Genomic DNA, 12,257 nt, shown 5'->3' on the forward strand with positions numbered 1-12,257 from the left:
GCTGTTGGCAAACCTAATTTGAGACTGAAACTGAGTTAGCTGCAACACTCACAACAACAATAAATTCTGTGTTCCAAGTTAACCACCCTATTGCCTCTATTTACATATGTTCTGGGCAGCCAAGTATTCTAAAGGAAGCAATAAATACTGGACTTGATTGGAGGTGGGAGCCCTGCTAGTGCAGTCTTAGAATTGCAGGGCCTGTCTCTGTTAGTTATCGATGGCAAAATTCACACAATGTTTGTTTCAATCACACTCCAGCTGAAGAACTACACAATTAAAACCAAACAAAACCTGACCCCACAGCACTTCACATCAGTTCTTTTATTGTTGGTTAAAGGAGCAGAAACAGCAAGACCAAAATCATTGCATAAGACCACTGTTACATGCCTGAGTGCTCTGCAAGGACGAGGCCCACACACACACCGTGAGTGATTTGGCTTTAATGAAGGTAAAGTGACACACCTGCAACGGGGACTCCACGCCTTGCTGTCACGAAGATGGGGAACAGAGTCCAAAGCAGCAAAACAGGTTACAGCAAATATAGCTTCATGCTAATAGCATGTAAAGCAGCTCATGCCTATGCATTTCGGGGCTTTCCAACACCTAGGGCTGCCCCTTTTGGCATAGAGCCAGGGGCTTTCTGTGCTTCCCCATACACACAGGGGCTTCCCAGGCTAAGCGGTTTTAACTGGTTACAAACGGCATACACTAGTGCACAATAACCTCTAATAACCTGTCCTTGAGAAGGCGATAAGCCCTAGCTAGGCCATAACAAACTCTTCCGTGGTCTCTTCCAGCCACTATGGCTGTGCAGTTTAGCATTATCAGTCTAAGCAAATGTCTGTCCTATTTCACAAGTATTAATAATATTAGTGTAACCCAGGTTAACATATGAGACATATGCAGAGTGAAATTCTGACCCCACTGAAGCCAATAAGAAGTTTTACCACTGATTTCAGTAGAGCTGACTTCATTCCTTGTCTTGAATAAGTATTTGCTCAATTTTTCCCCAAGAGTAACAGTTGTGTTAGCATCATTCATAAAAATCTGTTAGCTCTTGGCAGCCATCTATTTGTTTGTATTTTAAAATGGGGACACAGCTAGACACAGAATGAACCAGTCTGGAAAATGAGAGAGGAAGAAGGGAAATTTGCAAAAGCATTTGGAGGTCAGTCAGAAGTCAGTCTTCTTTCATTTTCCTCTCCCCAGGAGATCTTACCACTTGCTGCTAAGAAACCCCAAGTATGAGAACCAAATTTCTAGGGGAATATGTACAGAGATGGAAAGATGCATTAAGCAAGATGTTATGGCTAAAAATGGACTAAAGTTAAGGAACCCTGCATTTATTAAGGTATACAGGATACAAGAGGTGCTTTATAGTGAACTATGGCAAATGCAATTTTAAGTCTTATGGCTTGGAATAAATATTAAATGATCCTGTTATTTAAAACTGTTGCTTAAATTTGAATAGTGGACTACAAAAAGCTGTTTCAGGCACAAGAGAGAAGGGTATTTAGGGTTGCACCATGTAATGTACAGCATCTGTTCAAAGCTTGTTACTTAGGGTGCAAAAAAAATCCCAAGATAGTAAAATAGAAATAATTTTACTGTGTTAAGGGCTGCATTTTTTCTTTTTAGGGGGAACAAAATCTGCCATAGAACAAAATGTTGCCAGTTTTGTTGTGCCGGATAAAGAAGAGGAAAGGATGGTCAGCAGTGAACCGTGGTACAATCCGTGCACAAAGCATACGGAACACTAATGCAGTAGCAGCTGCTGCCTCTGTGCCTTCTTCGTTTACCTCCACAAAGGACTTGTGAACAACTTCAGACAGAACTAGGTCATTGCTGGCTGACATTCCAGATAAATCCACCTTCTCACTGTCAAATGCATCAGCCATTCCCATGCTCTTCAGAACAGGCTTCAGATCATAAGCTTGCTCCAACTTAAATCTGGGTAAAGACACCTCCACTTCACTATAGTCCATCATTTCTGGATTTATCCACTGTATAAGTTTCTCATAGGTAAGTTCTTTTTCCAGCTACAAGAAAAAAATATATTATTGCTGTAGTCAGAAGCCAAAAATAAATGACAGTCAGAAACATTCTTATTTTTTTTTCAATACAGTCAAAAGGTCCCCCAGTTAGGATCAGAGCCTCGCTGTGCTATATGCAGGTACCATCCCAAGATCATCCTTCATGGTAACAAGTTAATGCAATTGCATGTTGTCACTCATAATGAAGTGTAGTTGGCAGAGGTGGCTATTGTGGGAGAGGCATTACTATTTCGCTGTCCCTTGCCAGCCCAGTAACAATGTAGCACAGAAAGGAAATCAGTAGCTCTTGAATGAAGGAGGAGCACTTGAGGACTCCCATATAAAGAAATGTTAGGTAGAAGGTCAGGTACAGTGAGGGAGAGCCTAACCCACAACAGTTAGAAAGGAATATGGGGGGAAATCCATCAAATAGGAACTGATTTTTGTGACAGTGGAAGCTCTCCAGGATCTCCTTCAATCTGTCACTCACTACATTCTGGCTTCATCCCAATGCAGGGGTTAGCAACCTCTGGCATGCGGCTCACCAGTCTGGCAGTCTGGGTCAGTTTGTTTACTTCCTGTGTTGACAGGTTCAGCTGATCACGGCTCCCACTGGCCGCAGTTTGATGCTCCAGGCCAATGGGAGTGGCGGGAAGTGGCGTGGGCCGAGGGATGTGCTAGCCGCGGCTTCCCACCACCCCCATTGGCCTGGAGTGGCCTGCAGTGGGAGCCGCAATTGGCCGAACTTGCTGACGCGGCAGGTAAACAAACTGACCCAGACTGCTTATCCTGGCGTATCGTGTGTCAGAGGTTGCTGACCCATCACGATGCCTGGTCAAGAAGTCTTTCTTTTCAGAACTTAGCATTTCTCTGGACATCAGAGAGAGCTGGGCTTACTTGACAGTGACCCATGGTATTCCCAGCTCTTGGGGAACAGATGCAACACTTCTGCAGCTCTCCTACCCTGTGCTAATACTGGTGAGTTCAGAGCTTGGGACTTGAATTCACAATCTAAATGAGATTTAGTCAAATGCTCTTCTCTAGCAGGATTTGAGCTTTGTATTCAGTACAAATGGCTTACCTGTTCCAGGCCAGTGGAATTATCTTGGATTTCATCAGGAAGCAGGATGATCATACTAGTCTCATTATCAACATAAGGGAGGTCAAGGATTTTGGTCTGAAAGTCTGTTAGGTAGCTCATGTTATATTTAGCTTCCTTGGACATCATCTGCAATGGTTGGTCTCATACTTAAAACAAATAAATATACATAAAGAAAGATACTAACGTGCACAGTATAACAGAGCACTAGCGTATGGTTACTAATAAAAGGATACTGGAATTAACAAATCATCAGTGGAGACATCTGAAAGATGGGCTGCGTACAGAGCACTATGAGAGATATCGCATGGGAAGGGTCCTACCATTTGCGCATCTTTGGGTGCAAGGAAGAAACCAGATTCTACATCAGCTTTCCATTTTGTAAATCCCAGTCCCTCGAATTATATATTTTGAAGGAAAACACAACAGTATTTTAGTTGATGTAGTGTGTATTTACGCTGTCCTATCAACAAATTGTGTAATAAATACGTAAGTACTCTCTTACTGCCTTAAAATATTTCAACACTTGGATTCAAGCCATTTAAGTTATCATATATTTTAATGCGTTTCAAATAAGACAGGAACATCTTCAGCTTAAGTATTGTATGTTATTTATAGGCTCAAAAAGAAAATGTGCAAAATATTTTTAGTGATTTGATACAAATTAAATTGAAATTCCTAAAATTATAAAGCCACTATGGTTGAAAAGACCATTTTTTAAATCATAGATTAGGTTGGAGAGCACTTCTGGAGGCATCAGTCCAAAACCTCCTGCATGAAACACGACCAACCCAACTAAATCATGCACCAGCGCAGGGTTTTGACAATAATCTAGACATAAATCTTAAATGAAGTTGGATGTTCCATCACCCTCCCTATACCATACACCACCCAGTATTATCACATAAAATGTCCAGACCTAGACAACTACCATCACAGTCAAACTTAGAGACTATTGCTCACATATGTGTCTGTCATTTCTGCACACCACTGAGAACAGCAAGACTCCATACCTCTTATGGAAACCCTCCCTCCTCAGGTAAGATTGAAGGCTGCTATCAATTCCACTCACATCGTCTTTCTGCGCCTGACTAAGCCCATGTCCCTCAAGCCTCTCTAGTATGTCAATGTGCCCCATGCCCCGATAATTATTTTCATTGCCCTGCTGCTGATTCTCGTCGGAAGTCAAGTTGTACAGACATCCTTTCCTGGTAGTGGGGCGCTAAAACTTGGATCAATTCAACCACTAGTGCAAAACAGAGGGAAAATAATGCTCCCTCAATCGGCTGCAAAACTCACTGACTAAGCAGCCAATATGTCCATTAAAGCCTCTGGCAACAAAGCAACATTGCTGAACTCATATCCAACTTCTCATCCACATCCCTGGTTCTTTCTGCAAGAATCTGCTCTCGAGCCATGTTAGAGTGTGGTGTCATGAATCTTCCTTAAAAGTCAGATTCTACCAGCACTATTCCTTGTTGACACGATGCCTCGGATTTTCTTTTGCTCAAATCCTCCAATTTGTCTAGTCCTTCTTGGACACTTATACTACCCCTCGAAACAGTGTATACTACCTCTCCCCAAAAATTATCACGGTCATCGAACATGCAATTGCAGGGTCAATCATCCACGCGATCCAGATCACTAAGAAAGGGAGGGTTGAGACAAAACTGGCCACAAGATCAAACCCCGGAACACTACCCATGAATACCAGGCTGCCTAACTAGTACATCGAAGACCGTATCGAGCGGAATATACACTATCATAACCACAAACAATCTAGCCAGCATTTACATATAGCACTATAACTATCAAAAGTAATACTAGTGACTGGTAGAATCAGCTGCTGAGATTCTTCATCGCAACTGCGCCACAACCTCACTCTGAGCACATCAAAAATTGGCTGAAGTCAAGGAGTATATCAAAATCCACTGCTTAGTCCCACATAAATCACACAGATGCCCGTAACTACTTATCACAGGAAGAAACTCAGTTGCCCTTAACTACTTTCTCCATCAAAATTTTTCCTAAAGACGCTGTGCCCTACCAATGTCAAAACAACAGCCCCTACTAGTTTACTCGGTAATACCCTTTTCTCCATGTTTCTTAAAAAAACAGGAAACTATGTTAGGCAATCTCTCCAAGTGTATGCGTAACACATCCCTGAGTTCTCACCTGCACTCTACACATAACCAAATCTTTAGCTTAATGGGCTATGCCAATTTCATGTGCAAGTTTCTTAAGAAGGAATAAATAATAATCTTGGATGAAGATATCTGGGCCCTCCGATTGTCCCATTAAGCTGTTCAAGTTTGGCTTCGACGTCAGATGTAGGTAATATCGCCCCATTTCATTCCCATTTTGTCATCGTACCATTATCCCTAAAACTCCTATTCGCCTCATTAAAAGACTGAGGCAAAGTATTGTTTAGATATTTGGCCATGCCAGATTATCCTTAACCTCACTCCATCCTCAGTGTTTACGGCCACTTCTCCTTTCTTTGCTTTTTCTTATTTATATGTATAGGAACCTTTTACTATTGGTTTAATTCCCTTGCAAGGTCCAACTCTACATGGCTTTTGGCCTCTCTCACTTTCTTCCTACATGTCTGACTCACAAGGTAGCTTTCCTTGCTAATTCCTTCCATCTTCCACTCCTTGTAGGCTTTCTGCTTTTTCTTATCCTCTCTGAATGCTTTGCTGCACTCAGCTTGGTCTACATTCCTGGCCTATGATTTTTTCCCCCCTTTCGTTGGATGCAGGCTTCTGATTAGTTTCTGCAACTTTGACCTGAAGTAATTCCAGGCCTCCTCCACCTTTAGATCACCAAGTTCTTCAGTCCAACCCACTTCCCTAACATTTCCTTAATTCTTTAAAGTTAGCCCTTTTGAAATCAAAAACCCCTAGTCCCAGATCTATTTTTGTTTATCCTTCAATAATATAATTAATAATAATATAATAATAATTGGAGATACTACCAATCGCCTAGAACTGAAGGGACCTTGAAAGGTCATCGAGTCCAGCCCCCGCTCTTCACTAGCAGGACAACTTTTGCCCCAGATGGCCCCTCCAAGGACTGAACTCACAACCCTGGTATTAAAGAGACCTTATATGTTCAAACCACTGAACTATACCTCCCCCTGCTGACAGCCTCCAGCAGTCATTGGATCACTGAACCCATGGTTGTCCCCTCTAACAACCATTTCTTCTATGAGGTCCTCACTACTCACCAAAACCAAATCTAAAATGGCATCCCCTCTTGTTGGTTCTTCAACTACTTGGTGAAGGAATCCATCAGCTATCGCATCCAGAAAAATCTGAGCCCTATTATTATTATTAGCACTCGTTCTCCAGTCTATATCTGGGAAGTTAAAGTCTCCCATGATCACACAAATTCCCATTTGTATTTACTTCATTAAAAACATTAAAGAGGTCTCTATCCATATCCAAATCAGATCCCGGTGGTCTGTAGCACATTCACAAGCACTATCTCAGGGGAGGCTCTAGTAGCTTTCTTTCCCAACTTCAAACAACCAGTTGTCCTCCAGTAGCAGATTTTATTCCATTTGCATCAACATCTCTGTTTTGGCTAAGATTTACTAATGCATTGCTAGATTTGAATATTCTGACACAGGGCCAGTTTTTGCTTCTAATAGTACCCGCAAAATGCTGTTTAGCTGAAATATTTTATGCTGTAGAAAAAGAATTCATAGTAAATTGAGGAATTTCAACATTATAGGCCTGATTCTAGAGTAGCTGTTGAAATCAATTTAAGTTACATTGGTGTAAAGCTTGTGTAAATAAGAACAGAATCAGGCCCATTGCTTTACTTAAGTATAAAATTTCCATGGGTTTATTTCTGCCTATGTAGTTCTAAAATACTTATTATTAATATAAGGTACTTTTTTATAGTTGGCAGAATTTTTCACTCAGAATTTAACACAGCATCGTTTTAAATATTGCGCAGAATTACACATAACGCAGAAGTACATATATGCTTTGATTTTCTTTTCATGTAAGTCAGATTCATTTTTAATGCTTGGGTGCCTAAATACCAATATTCACTTATGTGAGTGGAAATGTATACTTGGTTCACAAGCTCATGCTGATGTTTACTATCTATGTCAGTATCGGAATTAGCACCACCTGAGTAATTTTTAATGTTAACTAACAGTGAAATATGATAATTCAAGATGTAAATTCAGAATATCTGGCAATAAAATAACATTGGTCCATGTTTGTTTGGGAAAAAAAACAACATGCTACCAAGCTAAAACACTTCCCTTTAAATTTACAGCATCAGAGAAATATATGTCTACAGTACATAGGAAGTATTTGAAAACTGGTTTATTTTCCTAAAACATATAGGTACTAGAATAAGTTTTTGTAAATTCTACTCATGATAGCGGAAGGGTTGGCATTTGTACCATTCAGTAATCAGGTGGATTAATTTACAGTCCTTTTAAACTAATCTTCTGGTTAAGGCCTGATCCTGCAAACACTTACTCAAGGGTTTAGTTTTAAGCATGTGAGTAATCCCATTGAAGTAACAGAATTTATACAATACAATAGGCATTAGAACCAATCTGTTTTCTTAAAAATACCTCCTCTGTATTGGGGATATGTATTCTCTCACAGTGTAAATTTAAAAGACGTCTTTTATCTTGGTAGGGTCTGGATTTTTTCCAAACAATCATAGAATCAAAAAAAGGGACCTCGAGAAGTCATCAAGTCTAGTCTCTTGCACTTGTGGCACGACTAATTATCTAGACCATCCCTGACAGGTGTTTGTCTAACCTGCTCTTAAAAATCTCCAATGATGGAGATTCCACAATCTGCCTAGGCAATTTATCCCAGTGCTTAACCACCGTGACAGTTAGGAAGTTTTCCCTAATGTCCAACCTAAACCTTCCTTGCTGCAATTTAAGCCCATTGCTTTTTGTCTGGTCCATCACGGTACAATACCGATGATAGCACCACGCCCCCTGCTCGTTTTGGTGGTGCAGTCAGTCAATGAGGCGGAGCGGACAGCCAACAAGCCCCGCTCCAAAGTCAAGGAGGCCAACGTATGGACTGCTGGGGAGAAAATTTACTCTGCTGGAGGACTTTCAGCTCCGTGTGGGCAAACCAGCAGGCCCTCTTAAAGCCGTACTCCTTCAACACTGGGAGCGGTCGGCAAGTTCAGTGATTGATCCGCAAGGCTCCCATACAGGAGTTTACAGCCTCCTCGCGAGGAAAGGATTGCGAGAACCCCTGCAAGCCTCGCTGGACCGGCGGATCAGCAGCTAGAACGGTCGCCTCTGGCATAGCCATGCGGCGCATATCCTGGTTGCAGGTGCGGCACCGCCCGATTGCAGCACCATACAGGACTTGCCATTTGATACACGGCTTCTTGCAGAAACAGATCCTAGACTACAAAGTCTAAAGGACAATAGGTTATCATGCGGTCACTTGGCATGCATACCCCTCAAACTCAAAACGGTCATTCCCCTCAACTCTAGCGCCCCTACCCTCGCCTCGCAGCGACAGGACTTTAGCCGCAGTGTGCCGTGTCACCGCAGGTGGCAATCGGGCCCTCCGTCGGGCAATAAGCCGGCCCCGCCAAATCATTGGACCCAGTCAATTTTTGAAGGTGCCCGAGAGCAATACAATTCCCTCCGGATCCGCTCCGTTTTCCAACCGGCTTTCCTCGTTCCTCTGGCGTGGCCCACCTAACTACGGATCGTTGGTCCTGCGTACGTGGAACATTGGATACCGTCTCCAATTCTCTTCTCGCCTCCCTCCGCCTCCCTCCTCCCGTCCTCTTCAGGGACCCTCTCACGAGCACCTCCTGCAGGAGGTCCACAGCTTCTCTCAGTCGGAGCCATACAGAGGTACTGGAGGAGCTCAAGGGCAAGGGTTCTATTCCCTTATTCCTGATCCCCAAGGCAAAGGAGGTCTTCGGCCCAGCTAGACCTGCGCGGCTGAACACATACATCAAGAAGTTCAAGTTCCGCATGGTGTGCCTGGGGACCATCATTCCCTCCCTGGATCCGGCGATTGGTACGCCGCTCTCGACATGAGGGACGCATATTTTCATATTGCAATTACGCCCCAACAGGAGTACCTGCGTTTCGTGGTTGAATCGAGTTCTTACTAATTCTACTGTCCTCCCCTTGGTCTTTCGTCGACCCTCGGGTCTTCACGAAATGTATGGCGGTTGTGCCGCTTTCTCCGCCGTCGTCGCATTCACGTGTTCCCTTACCTCGACGACTGCTTATCAGGGAACCAAGGCTCAGGTCACCAGCCATGTCCGACACCATAACAAACTATTCGCAGGTGGGACTGATCGTCAATCTGGACAAGTCCCACTGGTGCCCACGAACAGATAGAATTCATCCGGCAGTGCTGACTCCGTCCTTGCGACAGCCAGCTTCCCCCGCACCTATTTCAAGCCATAGTCTCCCTGGTCCAGAGCCTGCAGAGGTTTCCCACACTCCGCCCGTAACTTGCCTGCCCTTCTAGGACACATGGCCGCATGTGTCCTCGTTACAAGGTACGCCAACTATGGATGCGCCCGCTGAAGCCTGGCTGGCTTCGGTTACCGCCCGAACAGGGCCGCCTTGATATGATTGTAACGATCCCACCGGGAGTCCTCAGCTCCCTTGACTGGTGGAAGAGTTGCCGCTGGTGTGTGCGGCCTGCCTTCCACACTCCTCAGCCCTCTGTGTCCCTACAACGGACGCATCTCGCTGGCTGGGGCGCACACCTGGGGGGCACGGCACCCAGCCTTTGGTCACCCAAAGCTGGCTCTACATATCAATGTTCGGGAGCTCAGGCATACGCCTGGCGTGCCAAGCGTTCCTCAGCCTCCTACAGCGCCCTTGTGTTGCTTATTCACGGACAACACGACGGCCATGATTATTATGTCACACAGGGCACAAGGGGAGCACACAAGTTCAATTTGTCTTTTTCTGTGGGTCGGGATAGAAGCGATTCTTCCCACTTTTTTTTGTGGGGGAATAGTTTTTAGCCCATCATAACCTGGTCTCTTCCTGTCCGACACTGCTCACAGATCACTGAGAGTCTTCCCAACACGATGTCTCGTTCGGACTTCCCCACTTCAATCTTCCGTGGGGCTTTCCCGATCACCTTTGGTCCAGTAAGAATGCCTGTTTCTCAAGGCGTCGGGCTCCCTGTCGACCCTTCTTCCCTGTACCCTTGATCTCACCGTCTGTCAAGAGTACTTTGCTCAAGGTCCGCAGGGACAAAGCCCGCCTCATCCTGGTCGCGCCAGCTTGGCTGAGACAGCACTGTACCCGCGCTGCTCGACCTGACCCTGTCGGACCCGATACCCCTACCGCTGTGGCGACTTGATCACGCAAGACTTCGGCAGGCTCTTCACCCGGACCTGCAGTCCCTCCACCTGACAGCATGGTTCCTAACTGGTTAAACAGTTGGAGCTGAGCGTTCGCTGCAGTGCAACAGGTGTTGCATTGGTAGCAGAGCCCTCCACGCAGTCGACATACTCTGCGAAATGAAGCGCTTCTGCTACTGGTGTGCTCAGCATGGTCACCCATGCTCTGTATCAATCTCACCATCCTGGATTATTTGTGGTCCTCAAGGAGCAGGGGTTGACTATCTCTATCTGCGAGTCCACCTCGCCGCCATATCTACCTCCATCCGGGGAAGCTGGCAATACCATTTTTGCACCCGATGTCTTCCATGGTTTCAAGGGCTTGGAACGGTTACACCCTCAGGTCAAGCCCCCTACCCTACCTGGGACCTTAACCCATTCTAAGTGGCTCACGGGGCCCCCTTCGAGCCTTGGCCACATGTTCGCTGCTGTACCTGTCCTGGAAGACGGCTTTCCTAGTCGCCATTACCTCGCTCGGGTGTCTCGGAACTCCGCGCACTGACTGTGGATCTCCCTATACCGTCTTCCATAAGGACAAGGTACAGCTGCGTCCTCACCGGCTTCCTCCCAAGTCGTCTCCCCTTCCACGTGAACCAGACATCTTTTTGCCAGTTTCTTTCCAAAACCACACGTGTCGAGACGTGAGCACGGCTCCATACCTTGGACGCCGAGGGCTCTCGCGTTCTACATCGAGCGACCAAGCCCTTCCGCTTTCACCACAACTCTTGTAGCGGTGCGGAGCGTATGAGAGCAGGGCAATCTCCTCTCAGCGCATCGCATCTGGTCACGTCATGTATCCGAGCTTGCTATGACTTGGCTCAGGTCCACCAGGCCATCTCAATGCCCATTCTACGCGAGCTCAGGCTCGTCTGCTGCTTTCTTGGCGCAGTTTCCTGTGCAGGAAATCTGCCATGCAGCCACCTGGTCTTCTGTCCACACCTTCGCTACCATTACGCGCATTGGTCCAACAATCTAGAGCCGCCGCCTTCAGCTAGGCGGTCCTTGCATTCTGCTATGTCTCTCTCACCCCACCGCCTAGGTAAGGCTTGGGAACCCTAATGGAATGGATATGAGCAAGCACTCAAAGAAGAAAGACGGTTACTCACCTTTGTAACTGTTGTTCTTCGAGATGTGTGCTCATATCCATTCCACACCCGCCTCTCCCCGCTGTCGAATAGCCGCAAAAGGAACTGAGGAGCGGACGGCGACAAGGGTTTATATTAAGCGCCATACCGCCCACTCAGGCCACGAGAGGATTATCCTGCAAACTACTTACTCAAGGTTTAGTTTAAGCTGTGAGTAATCCCATTGAAGTAACAGATTGTATACAATAGTCAAATAGGCATTAGAAACCAATCTGTTTTCTTAAAATACTCCTCTGTAATTGGGATATGTATTCTCTCACAGTTGTAAAATTTAAAGACGTCTTTTATCTTGGTAGGTCTGGATTTTTTCGCACAAACAATCATAAGAATCAAAAAGGGACCTCCAATCGAGAAGTCATCAAGTCTAGTCTCTTGCACTTGTGGGCACGTAATTAATGCTAGACCATCCCTGACCTAGGTGGGTTTGTCTAACCTGCTCCTTAAAATCTCCCATGATGGAGATTCCACAACTAGCCTAGGTCAATTTATCCAGTGCTTTTAACCACCGTGTGACAGTTGGGCAAAGTTTTCCCTAATGTTCCAACCTAACTTCCTTGCTGCATTTAAGAGCCATTGCTTTTT

General features: G+C 45.2%; 1 protein-coding gene across 1 annotated transcript in view; it reads right to left on the minus strand.

The window, feature by feature from the left end:
- Positions 1-309: 309 nt before the first annotated feature.
- LOC116832024 (serpin B6-like) overlaps positions 310-12,257 on the minus strand; it is a 29,446-nt gene continuing 17,498 nt past the window's right edge. The window contains exons 7-9 of the mRNA XM_032792434.2: positions 5,729-5,735; positions 3,118-3,278; positions 310-2,042 (exon numbers count right to left, since the gene is read on the minus strand). Of these exons, the coding sequence (XP_032648325.1) occupies positions 1,638-2,042; positions 3,118-3,278; positions 5,729-5,735 (573 nt within the window). The 3' untranslated portion in view covers positions 310-1,637. The remainder of the gene's footprint in view (positions 2,043-3,117; positions 3,279-5,728; positions 5,736-12,257) is intronic.

The sequence above is a fragment of the Chelonoidis abingdonii genome, chromosome 2, assembly GCF_003597395.2.
Source record: "Chelonoidis abingdonii isolate Lonesome George chromosome 2, CheloAbing_2.0, whole genome shotgun sequence".
Classification (NCBI taxonomy): domain Eukaryota; kingdom Metazoa; phylum Chordata; order Testudines; family Testudinidae; genus Chelonoidis; species Chelonoidis abingdonii.